Source organism: Temnothorax curvispinosus, unplaced genomic scaffold (genome assembly GCF_003070985.1).
Source record: "Temnothorax curvispinosus isolate PA1 unplaced genomic scaffold, ASM307098v1 QBEX01015898.1, whole genome shotgun sequence".
In the NCBI taxonomy this organism is placed as follows: Eukaryota; Metazoa; Arthropoda; class Insecta; order Hymenoptera; family Formicidae; genus Temnothorax; species Temnothorax curvispinosus.
The window spans coordinates 461348-479342 of NW_020225678.1; the positions used below are offsets into that span (position 1 = coordinate 461348).

Sequence of the window (17995 nt, forward strand, 5' to 3'; positions counted from 1 at the left end):
TGTATATTTCTTTATCGTTTATGATTTATATATTATTTAAAGAATACGGGATAAAATGTAATCTTATACTTTTAATGTATTACATATCATATAGATTGGGCGACATTTTACCTCTGAAGATAGTAGCTACGGTGAGAAATAACACGCGCAATAACACGCGTTCTCCTTTATTGTACGCAATAATAAAGTGTTTGCCCTCGGGGCACCGATGAGATAATGCGTGATCGCCAATTTTTGCCGAGGCCTTGGCTTCATCAATGTCAGTTGACCAGAAGGACGATAACGAGTTCGATAACGAGACTCGCGCCTAAACGCCAGCGTTTACTTGTCTTATTTAAGAGGCGTATTTATATCGAGCTTCGTACAATGTCATTAACTGATAGAGATGATATTATCTGTGTAACAAAGAGCCTTAATTGAGTCGTGTAAATTCCTTAAGCATTAAAATACAGCGTACTTAGAAGAATCCACTGCAATATTAAATCGAAAGACCAATTTGGAGTTTTTTCAATAAGTATTGTCTTTTATAAACTTCACCAAAGTAAGCATACAAATCATTAAAAAATCTAAAAATTCGTGTATACGGACAACATATATACAAAACGGTGTAAAACATTCATTAAAAAACGTAAAAATAACAGATACAAAAATATTGTACAAAAGAATCGTCAAAGAATTGCGCAAGTGCGCGCGATCTTCCGTGTTAGATTCCTCTCTCTTCTAATTTTCTATTTCCTCTTCATCCACTTCTTCGTAGTCTTCCGCCATCGCGTCTTGATACTGCTGATATTCCGACACCAGATCGTTCATGTTCGATTCCGCCTCGTTGAACTCCATCTCGTCCATACCCTCGCCGGTGTACCAGTGGAGGAAGGCCTTCCTCCTGAACATCGCCGTGAACTGCTCGGAGATCCTCTTGAACAGCTCCTGAATAGCCGTGGAGTTGCCGATAAAAGTGGCGGACATCTTGAGGCCGCGCGGCGGAATGTCGCACACCGCCGTCTTCACGTTGTTCGGTATCCACTCGACGAAGTACGAGCTGTTCTTGTTTTGTATGTTGAGCATCTGCTCGTCCACCTCCTTCATCGACATCCTGCCGCGGAAGATGGCCGCCACGGTGAGATAACGACCGTGGCGCGGATCGCAGGCCGCCATCATGTTTTTCGCGTCGAACATTTGCTGCGTGAGCTCCGGCACGGTGAGGGAACGGTACTGTTGGCTCCCGCGGGACGTGAGAGGCGCGAAACCTGGCATGAAGAAGTGGAGACGGGGAAACGGCACCATGTTCACCGCGAGTTTCCTCAAATCGGCGTTTAATTGACCTGGAAATCTGTACCCATTTAAGATAAATTACGTATTGATTTACAATATTTTTATCCGTATTTTTATTATTATATTAATAATTTGTTTAAATTTAATAATCATCATTTATGTATTATAGACCTTAGACAGGTTGTTACGCCGGACATGGTAGCCGACACGAGGTGATTCAAATCGCCGTACGTGGGAGTAGTCAGTTTCAAAGTACGGAAGCAAATGTCGTAGAGTGCTTCATTGTCGATGCAATAAGCTTGATCACTGTTCTCCACCAGTTGGTGAACCGACAGGGTAGCGTTATAGGGTTCCACGACCGTGTCGGAAACCTTGGGAGACGGTACCACGGAGAAGGTGCTCATGATCCTGTCCGGGTACTCTTCTCGTATCTTCGTGATGAGCAGAGTGCCCATTCCGGATCCAGTACCGCCGCCCAAGGAGTGCGTGAGCTGGAATCCCTGCAAGCAGTCGCAGCTCTCGGCCTCCTTCCTCACCACGTCGAGCACCGAGTCGACGAGCTCCGCGCCCTCGGTGTAGTGACCCTTGGCCCAGTTGTTGCCGGCCCCCGACTGGCCGAACACGAAGTTGTCCGGTCGGAATATCTGTCCGAAGGGTCCCGAGCGCACGGAGTCCATGGTACCGGGTTCCAGATCGACGAGGATGGCACGCGGCACGTATTTGCCGCCGGACGCCTCATTGTAGTAGACGTTGATCCGTTCCAGCTGAAGTTTCGAGTCGAACTCCGAGTCTCCTTTGTAGATGCCCGTAGGATCAATGCCGTGTTCATCTGAAATCACCTCCCAGAACTGCGAATGGTTAGGAATAATTAAGAATTAAATTGTGAGAAGAGAGATATATTGGTATACAATAATAGAAAAGACAGAAATGTGAATTGTTAATCGAGAAAAGAATGATCGTAATAAGAGTGTTGTATATTTAATTATATAAGTGTTATTTTTAACTAAATGTTTTAAAAAATTTATGTAAATTTATGTAAATTAATAATTAAATTTTATATATATAAGGTTTTTAAAGATATTTATTCGAAACATAATGTTATGCTTAAATGTGATATAGATATCAGCTACTACAAATTAACTAATCAAGATTGACATTATCGTATTATATATTTTGAGGGATACTAACCTTGGCGCCAATTTGATTGCCGCATTGACCGGCTTGGATGTGAACAATTTCACGCATTTTGTATTAGTTATTCTGAAATTTTTGAACAAAATAATTGCACGGAGTTCAATAATGATTATTCTACTAGCCGTGGAAGAAGTCGGTCCTCAAAATTCAAGGATGATAAAACGAGGAGATCGCGGACTTGCCTAAGATGTCATTAAAACAGAAAACAGGCGACTGCCAAGTTCTCCTTGGTGACTGTCTGGCCACCTGTATAATTTTCTACTTATTATTCATGGTATTATAGAACGTGAAATATTGATCATGCAAGGTTTCTCAGACGATTATCCGTCTCAATAGATATTAAGATATTTTATTTAAACTAATTAAAATCACAACAAGATCTTCTTAATAAGGACAAAATGTAAAATCGACGTTTAACCGAACAAATAAAAAAGTATAGCGTTACACTCTGGAGTTCTCGTAGATCCCGGGACGTTAATCCTCGCACGGAGCGTTATCAATCACACGCAATGTACACGCACACACACCGCGACGAAGTTGGAAGCACTCTTCAGCAGCGTAGAAAAAAAAAACACACGGGGATTGAATCGTGCTCTAGTCGACAAACTCAGGCAGGTTTTACAAAGGAAGTACATTATAATAAATGGAAAAATAAATACAATGCGTGTCCTATACTGGTAATTATGATACAACGTTGTAAAGAGTTAATTATAAGACTGTCTGTTTATCCCGTCCTCGTCTCTCATTGCGACTTCCGGCACACGGACACTTCCACCACCACGCTAGCCGTCTTCGGCCCGACGACCTCGACATTCGTCAGCTCCTCCGCCTTTGGTGGAGCGCTTAAGTTCTTCGCCTCTTCTTCCTTCGAGGGCAGCACGGCAGCTGGCTTCTCGCCCTCTGACGTAGTCGCGCCTTCCTGCGACGCGACCTTCGAGGTAGACGAGCGACTACCCGGTCCGCCGTTCACTAAGTACTTCAACGGCATGGACTCGGACTTGCTTGAACCTTTCCTGAAACCGATAGCAAGTATCGGTACCAAGTTTGTTAATGTAAACATGAAGAAGACGATCATTAATATTACTATAAAATAATAATAAAAGAATGAAATTCGTCGAAAACAATTTAAAAATAAAATCGAAGAATCTACTATAAAACAAATTTAATTACATAAGAAAATTGTTTTTTGAGAGTTCTCTTTCTTGAAAATAAAATTCCTTTTTACATTCTACAACGTGCCAAACCTTTCAGTGACATTACTAACTTTGGTATCGTCGGGCAGGACCACAGCTTGAAATCAGCCCCGAAGAGCTCGCCCTCCTCGACCGTCTGCGGCAGATGGATATTGAGCGTCTCCGGCAGGAATACGGAAGTGAGAGCACCGGCGAGGCTCAGCGATCCCATCACGATCAGGGGTAAGACTCTCGAGTAGACCGCCAAATGAACGATGTAGGGGAAGGTGAGGAGGCCGATACCGGCGATGAAGGAGGCAATGCCCATCGCCTGGGACCTCAGTACGGTCGGCAGCAGCTCGCCGACGAAGACGTAGAAGACGGCGAAGGACGCAGCGATGCCGAATTTGCCGATCATCGCCAGGCTCACAGTCACCCAGACCGCGTCTGCTGCGACAAAGGCCGATCATGTATACAGGATGTGTGATTCCATGGATGGAATCTTTAAGTCCTGATTTTGTTCGCTCATGTCATTTTACCATTCCTTAAATTTCTCCTATCTTCTTTTTAACGAAAATTTGAGATTTCTGTGAATATCGTGGGTTTCCGAGGAGAGAAGAGCTAAGTATGCGTGCGGCATGACGGTAACTAATTTATAAGCAGGTCGAACGTTTATTCATAAACGTCGTGACGTCGGCAACAGTAATTGCCTCTCACACCGTTGGACGTGTGACAATATCATGACGAATTCAATAAGGTAATGACGTTGAGGCCGCCATGACGCAAAGGCGTGCGATTCGGCTTAATACTTTTATTCAATTTTATCCCGCGGAGATAATCGAATAACGTGGAGATGAGCAACGTGGTAAACGGTCGTCATCATACATTTTCTCCCGGTCGGTGTTAGGGATATCATATCCGGCGTTCCATATCCACGTACGTGCGATACGACAAAATAAATAATTACATTTAAATATTTGAAATAATTCTGAAGTTGTTCAGAGAGATGTAAAATTATTTCTGTTCGCTAAAGACTGTTTGAATGAAGACGTAAATCGACAAAATAGTACCTTCGGGCACGAACATGCAGGACACGCAAGCGAGCCCACCAAGCATCATAGTCACGCATAGTACCCATCGCCTGCCCAATCTGTCCATTGCGTACCACGTAATAAAGTACGACGGAATCTCCACGATTCCTCCTGCAATAAAGATAAGAAGAATATGTTAATGCAGGATTATGATTAATAATTTTTTCATCTCAGATCGCGATGCACTTATGTTAACGAGCAAATTGGCGAGGAGGGAGAGAGAGAAGAATCCTTTACCAATGAAGAAAGCTAGGTAATCGGAGACACCCAGATTAGTCGTGTTGTAGGATAGCCCGTTGTACACCACCGCGTTCGCCACCCAATCGAAAGCGAGGATGAAGAACTTCTTTCTGATATTTGGATTTGTGATCAGGTCCATAGGCGTCGCGGACGTCGGCGGCGATCTGTTTTCGCCTTCCACGTCGATGTTACTGTCGTTGGAATTCCTACCGTTACACGATATCCCTTGCTTCTTTAATATTTCTATCTGCAAATAACGTCGCTAATGACTTCATATATAGCCCTTGTATTGCAAAATAGTAACGAAGATGTAATACCTTATCCGAATTTAATAAATTATTAGCTTAAACTAGCCGGCGTTGATGGGGATCGTAAGGGATTATCATACAAGGTGTCAAAGGGATAAAATCAGAGGGAGGGAATGGGGTGTCCAGGTCTCGCAGTAGCCTACATTTTCCGCAGAGGTCTAGAGAGTAACTGTGCAAAATTTGGTCCAGATCGATCAAAAAGAGTTTAGGAGTTAATGTAGGAAACACACTGACAGACATAAGCAAAAGGAATCGGCGATTAAATAGTGAAGTTACCTCCATCTTTCTGAGAAAGTTCGTAGGCACTGTTTTGCCGTTGACTTTTGCCATCTGTTGGACGATCGCTTCCGCCTCGTCTATTCTATTCTTACTGAGAAGCCACCGCGGTGACTCGGGGATGATCCAGTAGTAACTGAAGAGAAGAATGAAAGGCACCGATGTGGCTAACGACAGGGTATACCAGTGTCTTAACAAGTAACCCTAATCAGACAAAAGGAAAAGAACGAAAGCATATAATGACAATTTAGTTAAAAATAGTTACTGTTTTTAATTTCCGGACGTTTTCTTTTTTGCAAAACTTGAAATTTCCACGAAATTCACGACTACCGTGCGTATCCGGGCGCGCGCGTAGCTTCGGGAACGTCCGAATGCCAGAATGTTTCTATTGCATTAGCATGCAGCGCGGCCGACCACTCGTATTTGCATACGCTCGCACCGTATGATGCACGCTGATGGATCGCTTGCAAAATGATCTGCGTTGCACCCTCGCGTTGAATCCATTGCGAGATCCGCGAGTTGTCTCTCGCGGGATAATACGAGCTTTGAGGTATTCGCGATGGCGAGATTTTGAAACGACTAGCGTATTCGCCACTTTGCCCCTTCGTATTTTGTAAAGAAAGAGTGCTTACCAACAGCGCCAGAAGAGACATCGCCGTGGCGAAAAACATGCAGATCACCATCCCAGCGAATGTACGGTATCTCGGTCCCATTAATTCGAGAGCTGCAACGAAATTTATCATACAGAAGTATTTTGCATTTTACACGAACGTCGATTTCGACGTTTCTATTTGTGATCATGTTTCCAGGTGGCAGAAAGACGTTTTATTGACGTTAAAGACGTCATTAAGACGTTATTAATACGTCATTTGACGTCACTCTGCTACCTGGGTTTGTGCAGTAACGGTGACTGAAAAACACGGTTCTGATCTTTCGGACTTTTCTCCTGCATTTAAATTTTCCTTGAAACTTTTGTATTAGGTATATATTTTTTTAATAAGGATGCTTATCAGCATCAAAAAGTTAAATCGATTATCGATTTAAACATGTGAATTTACTGTTCCAACAAAGAGCTGTGTGTTTAAAGACCGATAAAAAAGTCGGCGCGCAATTTGGAAAAAGTATACAAAATTCACACAATATATTATTAGACTACCAAGATCTACCTCGGACCTTAAATTGCAATTTCTCTAATTGATATTAGATTTTCATTTAAAATTAAATAGCCTGCGATTTACGTGTGCCCAACGTACCGAGTATAAAAGGTATCTGATAAATGGCAGGAAAAAAGAGACCGTTCACGGTCCTCAGCGCCGTGTAGATCACGTAGTTCGGACTGAAGCTCGTGGCGATGGAGAATATCACTTCGAGAAACAGGATGGCGAAAAAGGCCGTCCTCCTGCCCCATTTGTCCGCGATCCAACCGAACACGACGTTGCCGAAGAGGCTGCCCACGTAGAAAAACGTCGTCGACGTGGAAGGCCACCAGCTGTTGTCACATACCAGGTCTAGCTATGTGGATGTAGAACGCCATTAAACTACTTCGCCAGCGTGTAATTGTATACCGCGCCGGAAAAGTAATCCGATGATTAAAAATAATAAACTAGACAGAAACTGAAATAAAAAAATAATAAAATATTCATATCAACGCGTAATTTATTCATTTCTGTGTTATTTCTACGGAAAATGTCAAAGTTTTTTCGATATAATAAACATTGAAATTTTATTAACTAAAGAAATTAGTAGAACAATAAAATGGAAACTTTTTGTGGAGAATATATACGTATATCTTGTTGATAGTATCAAGAAGAATTGTAAGCTTGTATGCTTTAATAAAGTTTAATTAATGAGACTGTTTTAAAGTTTCTGTTTGTGCTTGCTTACTAATCGAGAGATGCAACTAGACGTACCAAATTGTCGATGGATGTCAAAAGCGAAAAGACTGAAGTAAAATTACTATATATAGACACGATGGGAAATTTTTCACGTAAAGGAGGAAATATCAACTGCGTGATGACTTCAAAGAGCGAACGGTACCGAAGAAATAATTAGCCCGAAAAAGTGATTAATCCGATCAAATCGCTATTGTTTTTTCCTACGTGAGCATAAGTATGTGTACGTCTGTAACGCGCATGAGAGAGACATATATGCAATTGCGGGCGTCGCGATTCTGATGAATGTGACTCCGAGTACGAGAGAGAACTTGACACGTTTGCATCATGGTATAAGAATATAAGATGCTGTAATCCCAGAATGCGTGAACCCTCGTTCAAATTAATGAAAATTCTTAAACTCACACAGATCCAAGTATGAGAATACAACGTGAACTGCTTGTTTTAATGATAAACAAAAGCTTCAGATTTGCAAACGTGATACGTTGGAAAATATTTAGCAAACTTTTTGGAATATAGCTTCACCAAGATATTTAACGTCAAAACTTTAAAGGGCTCCGATTAAATTTCCACTGGAAAAAATCAATTAGGAACTCATGGCAGAGAACTGGTCTTTCTTTACATACACTTACTTACATTTAAAATAAAATTTCGAAGAATTAACATGCAAACACAGACATCTGGCGTGGCAGGATAATTTTAAGCAATGCTGTTTAACTCTTTAAGTACGCAGCTTTGTATGAAGGATCTTTTCTAATTCTTTTTTTCTTTTTGGATGGGATAGTCCTTCTGTGCCCCTTCTCCGGAAGGTTCAAATTAGTAAAAAAGAATTTTTTATGGTAAATATTATTTTATTATAGAATTTCTTAAGCAGTCTTTATTTATTTAAAAAATATTCAGAATGCTACGAAAAAATTGAAGTCAAATATTTTACATGAACTAATCAATATTTGCCGAGAGGAGCTCGACCACAAGTTTATCGCAGAAGAGTGTGCTGAGATTTAAACGTCATAAAGCATCCTGTGCATCCGTAGAATGTAGAATGCATACGGAGCTGTGGGCCGACATTAGTGACGAACCGGAGTGCGTGCTCGCACACGTGTGAACACACGCGTCACTCGGCCGATCGTCATTTGTTCGTCGGTCCAGCATCGGCGACACACGCACGCGGGGAACGCGCGCGAGGAGGAATGAGGAATGGAATCGGTGTGGAGGGAAGCTGAGTGAGAGAGGGAGGGAGAAGGAGGGATGCCGCTGGACCAGCAGCGCGGCGCGGTGGAAGGGGACGTTTCATCTCGTTGCGTTTACGCAGGAGGCCTACCGACGTAAGTACGCGCTCGTGTTTATCGCGAGTGGGGCAGTGGGGGCGCACGTGCGTGTACGTGTGCGAGCTTTTCAGCATGGCATGGAAATCGCACAGGCTCGTAGGCGTACGGGTCGCGCGTAAGTATGCGTGATGCGCGTATCCGTACGCGCGCGTCCGAAGGACGCCAAGGTGTATTGGTGAGGCTTCCCACAGTGAGAGGTGTCCATCACCCTCGTTTGACAGGAGGAACACGATCCCCCCCTCGCGCCCTTTAAAGCCCCCGTCTCTCCCTCTGTCTCTCTTTCGTTCTTCTCTGGCGCGATCTCGCGCGGCGAACCCGACACGAACGCCTCGATGATCGTATGTTTGTTGATGTAAATGATGACGATAAATGCAATACATTTTAATTGGATTTTAATAATACTCTAATTAAACAATTATTTTTCCTAAAAAGTAACGAAATATCTATAATTTTTATTAAATTCGTGCGATATCGCAAAGTCGCGAAATTTGGATAAATGAAAGAAAAATCTTGAATCTTTTTTTTTAGACGTTTTTCTCTTATTAGTAACGAAGATTGCGTCTCGGGACTTTCGAGAAGTGCATTGTTAAACACGTTGACTTCTCCTACTTGTAATTGTGTGAGTTTAAGAGTTTCCATTAATTTGAAGATGCAATTGAGTTAATTAAGCGTATCCCAAACAAACGAAATCGCAATCGAGTGGCTATTAGCCTCGACAAATAAAGTTCACCGGTGGGTGTTAATAGTTTTGACATGAAGTCTGATTTAAGCAAATTGCCACTCACGGACTTTCGAGGTCTGCGCGAAACGCGCAAAAGATAAATTGCGCGGAAAGACAGGAGAGTGTGCCCGCTAACGATGATGTTATCGAGTTATTGTCAAGGGCAGTGCACGCGCCCATAAGGACACTAATAACACGCATGCATTTCATCACCCTGACACACTTCGAAATCAATATTGATATGACCGTAGTGCCGTTCATTACCGCGATTGTTTTTGTCCTGCTCGTTGCGCGCAGGTTTAACATCGAAATTAAATTCTACGTTGAATTACGGTGAGCACGGTGACAATAGGTGTTTTCCATTTACATCAAAACTCAGATAATTCTCACTTGTGACGTCGTTCTATCCTTTTTGACAATTAATGAATAATAAAGACAGAGTGACATCACAAGTGAGAATTATCTAAGTTTTGATGTAAATGGAAAGCAACTAATATTTGTGGAACGATGCGTCGAAGTAGGTTGCAAAGTGTTGGACCACGCGAGAAAGAAATGCGAAGAAACGACACTAAAAACTTTTACATTAGTCGTACAACTCGGGAATTGATGGTTTATCGGTGATAACTGAACAATCCGTGGCTCGTGATCCATTTTAAAAAAACTGAACATCGAAATTTGACACGAGACTCAAAAGCCTCTCTACTCGCCACGCGATATTTATCCTAGAACTGCACCACAGTTTCATCTCTATGCGTTTGTATGGGTACGCGTGTATATTTACACGCTCCGGATTTACGCAGACACATGACGCAAAGAGCCATCGAGGCAAATCCTGTCCTTCCGTTTTCCGTTCTTAATCGCTATCACTTTCTACCGTATGTAGCCGTACGCCAACGCTTCAGTCACCCCTTTTATCGTTTATACATCGCTCGTTTCGTTACGAAAAAGTCGTTACACGCCTGGCCCCTGTCGATACATATACATATATTTTGTCAATCTATTACGAAGTGGTTAATTAAGTAGATTCGCGCGCGTATCTCTAATTGCAATCGCTATCGTTCAAGTTATTCTACTATTAATTTAAGATAGATGCTTTACATGTTCCTAGCAATTAATGTGGAAGGAAAACTCGGAGTTTTGTTAGTTTGAATATCAATCTAAAGTCAGCGATTTTCAAGTACTCTCGCGTGTCCATACATATTCATGTATTCATTAAGCTGCTCATTGATCCGCGTGATACAGAATGACACGGCGTCCTAAGGAACCTGCGGTGGAACAAGCAAGAAATAATCCTTTCCCTAATGAAATATATTTGTTCAAATTGCCGCCTGTTGTAACGACAAGTCAACTAACGCTGCATAAGAGAATTTAGAATTTAGTTATGAAATAATTTAGTTATCGATTTTATACATTAATATAATAAAGATTATTATTATTATTATTATTAATTTTTTTGCCTGAATCTCTTCTGAGATGGTTGCGTCAAGAAATGCTAATAATTGTAATTACACAATTTATACAGATGTATAAATTGTGCATGTAAAGCACGAAATATATGGATATAAATTATCTTTGCCCTGCGAGAGACAAATTAGATCCGGGCAGGAAGCAGCGGATATGCGGTGTATTCGTCTTCGGCGAGGCTGCTTGTCATATGTCGACACGGAAAAGACAATGACCCGTTCCACGGTCTCGCGCGGCGTGATGTCATTAGAACGAAGCTCCTAAATCGAGCACAATAAATCATCCGATCGGAAGTAAAGTATACAAGCGCGACTGCCCACGCGCGCTTTGCCACTGGCCAACGTCTCTCCCTCGTCGATGCATACGTTCGCAAAAAGAAAAAAAGAAGAAGAACACTTTTCTAGATCGACCATAAGCGTTCCAAAAGAATAACTTCATCGTTTCAACAAAACAATGTGTCGCGTATTAATTAAGCAAGCGCCACGTTAATCAGAAAATTTCAATACAAATAATACTTTAGAAATAAAATGTACGAGTCGTTGCTTTATCGATACGTCGTGTTATCTCAACCATCATTGAAAATGAAAATTGTTATACAGAAAACGTCTCGGAGATACGAAATCGTTAGACGATCGACAAAGAAAATTTGCCGAAGAACGCGAAAGGTGCGGAAATGATCGACTTGCGAAGACGCGAGGACGGGGAAGCGGCGAGAAAAGAGGAACAGAGAAGAAAAAGAGAAAACGGAAGCTGGTCACGTTGAATGCCGGCGGCAACCAAGTACGTAGGAACATATACCCTCTGCATGAAGAGAGCTTGGCAGTTTGTGCGAGGCGTTTGATGTGACATATCACATGACCGGATGCGGGGGTAGGTAAATTGGTCGGCAATTGCTGACGCCACCAGAGCTGCAACCTATCGGCCAGTCACTCGGTCGCTCATCAACCTTGTTCACCTGTTGACGATTATCTCGTTGCTGGAATTCTCGCGCGCGTATCGGCCCCGCAGACGAAATCTTGGAAATCGCTCGCGTCAACGCGAAACGCGCCACGTCACCTCTCGCAATTTTCGGGGAACGCTTGATGAATCGTTCACCGCGCGGCAGCGATGTTGATGGATCGATCTATTATCGCTCTGTTCAAGATTGTATAGATTTTTATATAGATTTTTAATGCTGCTTGCAGCACCATTAATTTATATAGCGATTCGTTATACAATAATTTCGACAGAAAAAAAACCCAGAGGCGACGAGAGGTACATTAATTCCAGTAATAATTTAATTCGCTAACTCGATAATGGTGTAGCGAAACGTGACGCGCATACAAATCAACGAGATTTATTTCCCACGTTTATCGCATTAAATTAAATCCCGGCGCAAAAGGGAGCTAAATTCGACTGTATAAATTGTTGTATTTCGCGTCAGTTAAATAAATTTTGCGGATGATTAATTTAAAGGACGGAAATGCAATGGTAACTCATGTAACCGTCGCACTGAATAAAAACCGGGCGTGCAAACATCGGCGAGAGAGCGGATAAACAAATATACTGAACAAATATAGGTACAATAAACGTAAAACGTGATACCGCGTGAAACGGTGATAGGCTTAACGCCACGCTTATCAGATATTTTGAGAAACGCGCGAGGAGTATGTGTATAATTCTGATTTATCAAATGCAATGTCATAAAGAAGACTAACACTCGTGATATGCAAAATAAATATTTCGTTCAATCCATAATTTCGGCAAGTAAACGTACTTTTTCCTTTTTTTAAACATCAGTCGCCTTTCAACACGCGAGAATTGATGTTTTTCTGTTTGCATCGTGAGAGTCTTCAACTCGCAGACTGTTGCAATCTACGACATTATTTTATGGTTTTGTGGTTTATCGCATATATCAAATAATTGTCTCATTACGATGCCCGCTACGAGATTACACACAGTTCTTCTAGCGCAGCAAAGTCGGTAGAATCGAATAGAAGAATAAATGAAGATGAAAAAAAACACGCCTAAGATCCTCGACCCCGCGTGCATCGCGATTCCCATTTACGCCAGCAGTCCACCGCGTTGTCTAATTGTGGCAATTTAATAATGTCTTAATGAACACTTACGGCTGCTGCCACGTGATCGCGAGGTTTAGCCGCCGGCCCAGTTGTTTTCTTCGGTATTCAAATATGGCGGAAAATAGCCACTTCTTTCGGAAACGCGATACGCGGTGTTGACTTGACTGCGGACTTAACATGGACACGTGTTGCCTTCTCGAGAAGTTTTGCAGCAAAACAAATGTATAAAATTGTAAGCACAGAGTACCGACGGCAATAAAATATAAATCCATTCCATTTATATTTATGATAGTACTGTTATATATAAAACAATTTTTGGATTCGGCAAAAGATTGAAACACACGTTTCATATTTTATCACGGGAAGCAATTTAATATTATATCAAGAGTTTAATTTCTATAATGTACATGTTTACGAAAATGCGGTGACGAATATTTCATGCAAGCAAAATAATGGGTCCTCGTCATAGACAGAGGATATGACGAATCATCTAGGATAGATAGAATTATAAATATTAATTTCACGCCTTAATTCTTGACCTCGTACTATTAAGAAAATTGTTTTGTGCATACTTAATCTTTTTCAATAACTTCAGTGAGAAGATCAATTGCTTTCTTCTAATTTCTTTCATTTTTCTTTAGTCAAAGAATTAATTTTTAATGTATTCTCTCTCTCTCTCTCTCTCTCTTTTATTTTTATCTCGCTGCGAGGAAATATCATTTCTTTGCTTCGATATGTTTTCACTGCAAATATATTCAAATTGCCCTCGGCATGTTTACTTCACGACGACGATCGAGAAATCATATCGCGAGGTACGACAGACGCGGGAACTTTGTGTCTCAACATTTGGCCATTTCGTTCCACGATCGTCGCGCTTAATCGGAACTAATCGCGCGTAATCCGCGCCGCACGATTTAATCCGTTCGCGCCAATCATACTCGTCATCGCCGGCAAATACTTCACGGAAAGCGAGACCGTGCGAGAACATTGCGAAGTACACGTAACTTCGCGATTCCGCGAACGGGACGCAGCAGAAAACTCGTCGCCGCGATGCACTCGTTGGTGCACAAACGCCGGGATGCACACTACGAAGCCAAAGGCCAAGGCGACGTGGGTGAAATCCGATGCTCTGCGAGGAAAGAAATTTGTCGGCGACTATTAAGCCTCGTGGGAGTATTAAGCAAATCGTCAAAGTACACTTCGCGCTACGACTATATAGAGGATAGAGAAGCTAAATGTGCATTTATATTCAGACAATTTTTTTGTCTTCGACATTTTTATGAGAGTTGATGAGAGACCCATAACTGGTACCCATTCCGCGGATCACGTTATTTTATTTAATAAAAAAAATATGAAACAGTAATTGAACCGAACAAATCGATCGTAAAGTATTCTTCATGATTGATTGTATCTGTTAAATATTTAATCATATTTTCGAAATCTTTCTGAATAGAAATATGAATCCTTCTCCTAATGATTTAGCACTGTTGCTTACTTTAAAATTACCCACTCGCGTATGAAAATGTTTTTTTTCTTTGTTCGCGAATTAAAAAAAAACTGCTTCTGCTCTGCTCTTAATGAATTTAATCTGTCGATACAGAATTATTTATTATAAATTTAATTTTGTTAATTTATTATTTGCTATATAGATATAAGTAAATTGCGGGTGGAATAATTTCATTTTTACGAACGATCTAAAGTCGATATTCTGTAACATCCTGATGACAATATAGCCACGTTTTATTCTAGAGATTTTTTACAACAGTAGAAGAACACAAGTCGACTCATAAAGTCGAAATTACACCAACTGCAATAATTTAAAATTTTTTACGACGCGTTATATTATATAACGACGGGTAACAATAGAGACATCGTTAAGCAGTTAAATACGCAGAACACCGGAAAACGCTGAATATATTCCATTCGTCTTTAGATGAGATATTTCATTTAAAAAAAGTCGTTATTTAATTGGAGTTAGATTTACATCTCCAAATTAAAAACTGTTATGATTATTGTTTGCCGTAAAAATAATTGCTCGTCTTTCAATGGAGACAAAGAAATTGAACTTGGATTCTTCTACATCAAAGCTATCCAAACAATCCATAAGATCTGCTATTGCCCACTCACAATCAGTGCGAAACGTGAATGCCTCAAGTGCCTCATTACGACGGAAACAGTCGTCTCGGCACGTCGGCACGCCGACGAATGGCACGCGGTTTTTTTTTCGGTGAAAGAGAAAAAGTCGAGTTTACCTCGGTCACGAGGGTGCTGTCGTAATCCCTGGTGTCGTAGTTCCATCCGTACTGGCATCCGACGATCGGCCAGTCGGGGCTACTGACCGGCGGCAATGGCAATCGGGTCGACGGTGAATCGAACGACGGAGACGTGGTCAACGACGGGCTGTCGGTGGTGTTAGACATATTCGTGGCGCCTCCGAGCCACGAATCAATTATCTCCGTGTAATTCACGTCGTACATATGACACTTGGAGTAAATCCTCCTGCCGTCGGGCTTGACCGAGTACGGCAACGAGAGCGCCTTCCTCTCCTCCAGCGACATCAGATCCGTCAGGTTGTCCAGTTCCGGTATCCTGCACCAGTGCTCTGGCGAGGCGCTCACGAACACCTGTCTCGAAATTGCGAGTCTTAATTAAGATTAATTATTCGGACCCGCACATTGTTTTCGCATCTGCCTTTTACCGCTTGTATGAACATTGCTAATTTAAACAATCTGACTTACTGTAGGTTTTACTACTTTTGTAATAAATTATGCAAGACTCAATATGTTTTAATATTTACTTTCAATATTTTATAAATTTAAATGTCGAATATGAGCATTTTTAAATTTATTCATTTGCTTTCGCATATTCAAGCTAGAATTTAAATCATCGTAAAAAATTTCCATAATAATAGCAAACTCGCCACTAATTTTTATCTATATGCGAAAAGATTGTATACATAATTTAATGTTGCATTAATATTAATCGTACGACCAATGTAATCCGATTTATGAATAAAAATATCTTTTATTTATTATAAACTTGCGGTTTACGATAACCTTTTAAAAAATAAAAATATTTGCTTGAAATTTTGTTACATAAATTAAGAACAAAATTAACTCCGCGTCGTGACTTAAAAAAAAATCATATTCCTGCCCTTAGTGCCACAATGCATTAATCTCCATCTCGATAATGATCTCCAAACAGGGCACACCTCTCCGAGGTGACATCAGACAACGTGCTTACTTGTGAGAACGCCAGGAAGGCGGCCGGCAGGGTGGCGGGTATGCACAGCAAGTAGTACATGATGTTCTGGTATCGGCCCTTCTCTCCCACGTGTACCAGCACCTCGTCGAAGTCGATCGAGCTCATCTTTCCGGCGATGCCGCGACTCTGCCGTGTCTCAACAGTTTGACCACGACGGTGTGGACGACCAGCACGGCGGCGGCGGAGACGACGGCGACGACGACGATGACGACGACGACGATCGTGCACGATGCGACGGTGGCGTGGTACACCTTCGAATTACACGGCATGACCGCCGTCGCTCATCCTCGAAGGCAGCCACGCCGAATTACAAACGCACGTTTCTCGCCCCCTTCGTCCGAGACCGCGCACCAAGGAAGTTTTCCTCCTCCTTGGCGGCTTGCCTCTACCCTCCCTCGTCTCTTCCACCCCCGCCTCCTCCTCCTCCACCTTCTCCTCCTTTTTCTTCTCGTCCTCCCCCTCGTTCGCCCCCTCGTCCTCCTGCCGTCCGGCTGCCTCACTCCGACGTACCCCCCGAGCGTGCCGAATCGGGCTGTTTCAAGAGCGGCGGGCTTTCCGCGATTCGGAGCGCGTGCTACAACGCGCGTCTCACCACCGGGTATACGGGGCACAAGGTCGCGCACGGTACCACCGAGATCACTGCTGTTAAACCTAACGAGTCGTGGTTGATCGGGTCCGAGATACCGATCTGCATCCGGCTGCGACGAGCGCGTTGCACTTCATGTCTCATGTCGCACGAATCTTGTGTTGAGTCTGATCAACACCGACGAGGAGCTCCCTTTCGACGAAGAGCTCAACACCGAGAGCGCCAAGTCGATCGCGACGCGAACATCGATCAGTTTGGTCCTCGATCGCGAGGACTCGAGGACGAGAGGAAGGAAGCTGACGGGAAAGGAAAGTGATAACTGCCGCTTCGCTCGATCGCCGGGTCGGTCTGACCTCAGTCGATCCTCCACCACTTGGCGCTGTCTCGAGGGGATCGAGTTAGTCTCCGCTTTTCGACAACCCTCCCGCGAAAATCGCTTCGCGACTGTTGACCGCGTCTTCTCGCGGTAATAAGGGGATTACTACTCGACGAGATCGCCTCGAGTAGTCTTAAGTGTCATCGAAAGCGCACTCCGCGGGGTTTAAGTCCTACAATCGATCGCGCAAACTTCTCTCATTGATGATCACCGATTCACCTGATCGCGCGCGCACGCTCATCGCGGTGCCCATTCATACCTCAGTCTGTTTACGGAAGTGTCTGATTGACTCTCGCCGTCTCCCTCTCTCTTCCTCTCTCTCGGTCTCTTTGTTAATGTGCACGCGCGTTTATTAACGAACGCGCGTTTCTCCCGCACTCGGCCGCCGCGGCAGGCCGCAATTGTTAACACTCCTCGACACCGCTCTCGCGACTCACTCGCGACAATAACGCAGCCGGCTCCTCGTTTCGCGGGGCCTCGAGGGACCGTCCCTTCATCCTCGTTCACGCACCGCGTCCGCCCACCACGTCACGTTTTCGCGAGATCACGAGCGCGTAGATCCCCGCGTGGATCCCCGGTCGCTGCGGGCAGAGCGTTAACGTCGTCGTCCTCGCGATAAGAGCGGCTCATACGCCGCGGGCATCGCGGCCACGACGATCAGCCATTGCCGGAGAAGACCTCCTCTCTTCTGATCCTACCGAACATCATCTTCGTCGGAGTGTCTCTCCACCTCCTCTCTCGGCCGATCGAG

The 17995-nt window shown here is 43.1% G+C and overlaps 2 protein-coding genes across 5 annotated transcripts; both read right to left on the minus strand.

The window, feature by feature from the left end:
- Positions 1 to 63: 63 nt before the first annotated feature.
- On the minus strand, positions 64 to 2696 carry LOC112466141 (tubulin beta chain-like). The gene is made up of 3 exons (XM_025034057.1): positions 2461 to 2696; positions 1444 to 2120; positions 64 to 1330 (listed from the first exon to the last, which is right to left on the minus strand). Exons 1-3 carry the CDS (start codon positions 2515 to 2517, stop codon positions 721 to 723), a joined length of 1344 nt encoding a protein of 447 aa, XP_024889825.1. The 5' UTR covers positions 2518 to 2696; the 3' UTR covers positions 64 to 720.
- Positions 2697 to 2799: 103 nt separating this feature from the next.
- LOC112466137 (organic cation transporter 1-like) lies at positions 2800 to 16387 on the minus strand. Of its 4 annotated transcripts, none has more exons than XM_025034051.1 (9): positions 16262 to 16387; positions 15271 to 15642; positions 6807 to 7065; positions 6186 to 6277; positions 5554 to 5757; positions 4967 to 5216; positions 4709 to 4840; positions 3731 to 4085; positions 2800 to 3479 (listed from the first exon to the last, which is right to left on the minus strand). In XM_025034051.1, the coding sequence occupies exons 1-9, from the start codon at positions 16385 to 16387 to the stop codon at positions 3209 to 3211; spliced, it is 2061 nt and encodes a 686-aa protein (XP_024889819.1). In that variant the 3' UTR covers positions 2800 to 3208. The 4 variants fall into 4 exon arrangements, with proteins under 4 accessions (XP_024889819.1, XP_024889820.1, XP_024889821.1 ...); XM_025034052.1 differs by having other exon boundaries at positions 3731 to 4088; positions 15271 to 15646; positions 16262 to 16341; XM_025034053.1 differs by having other exon boundaries at positions 3731 to 4088; positions 15271 to 15661; positions 16262 to 16339.
- Between the last annotated feature and the right edge of the window lie 1608 nt (positions 16388 to 17995).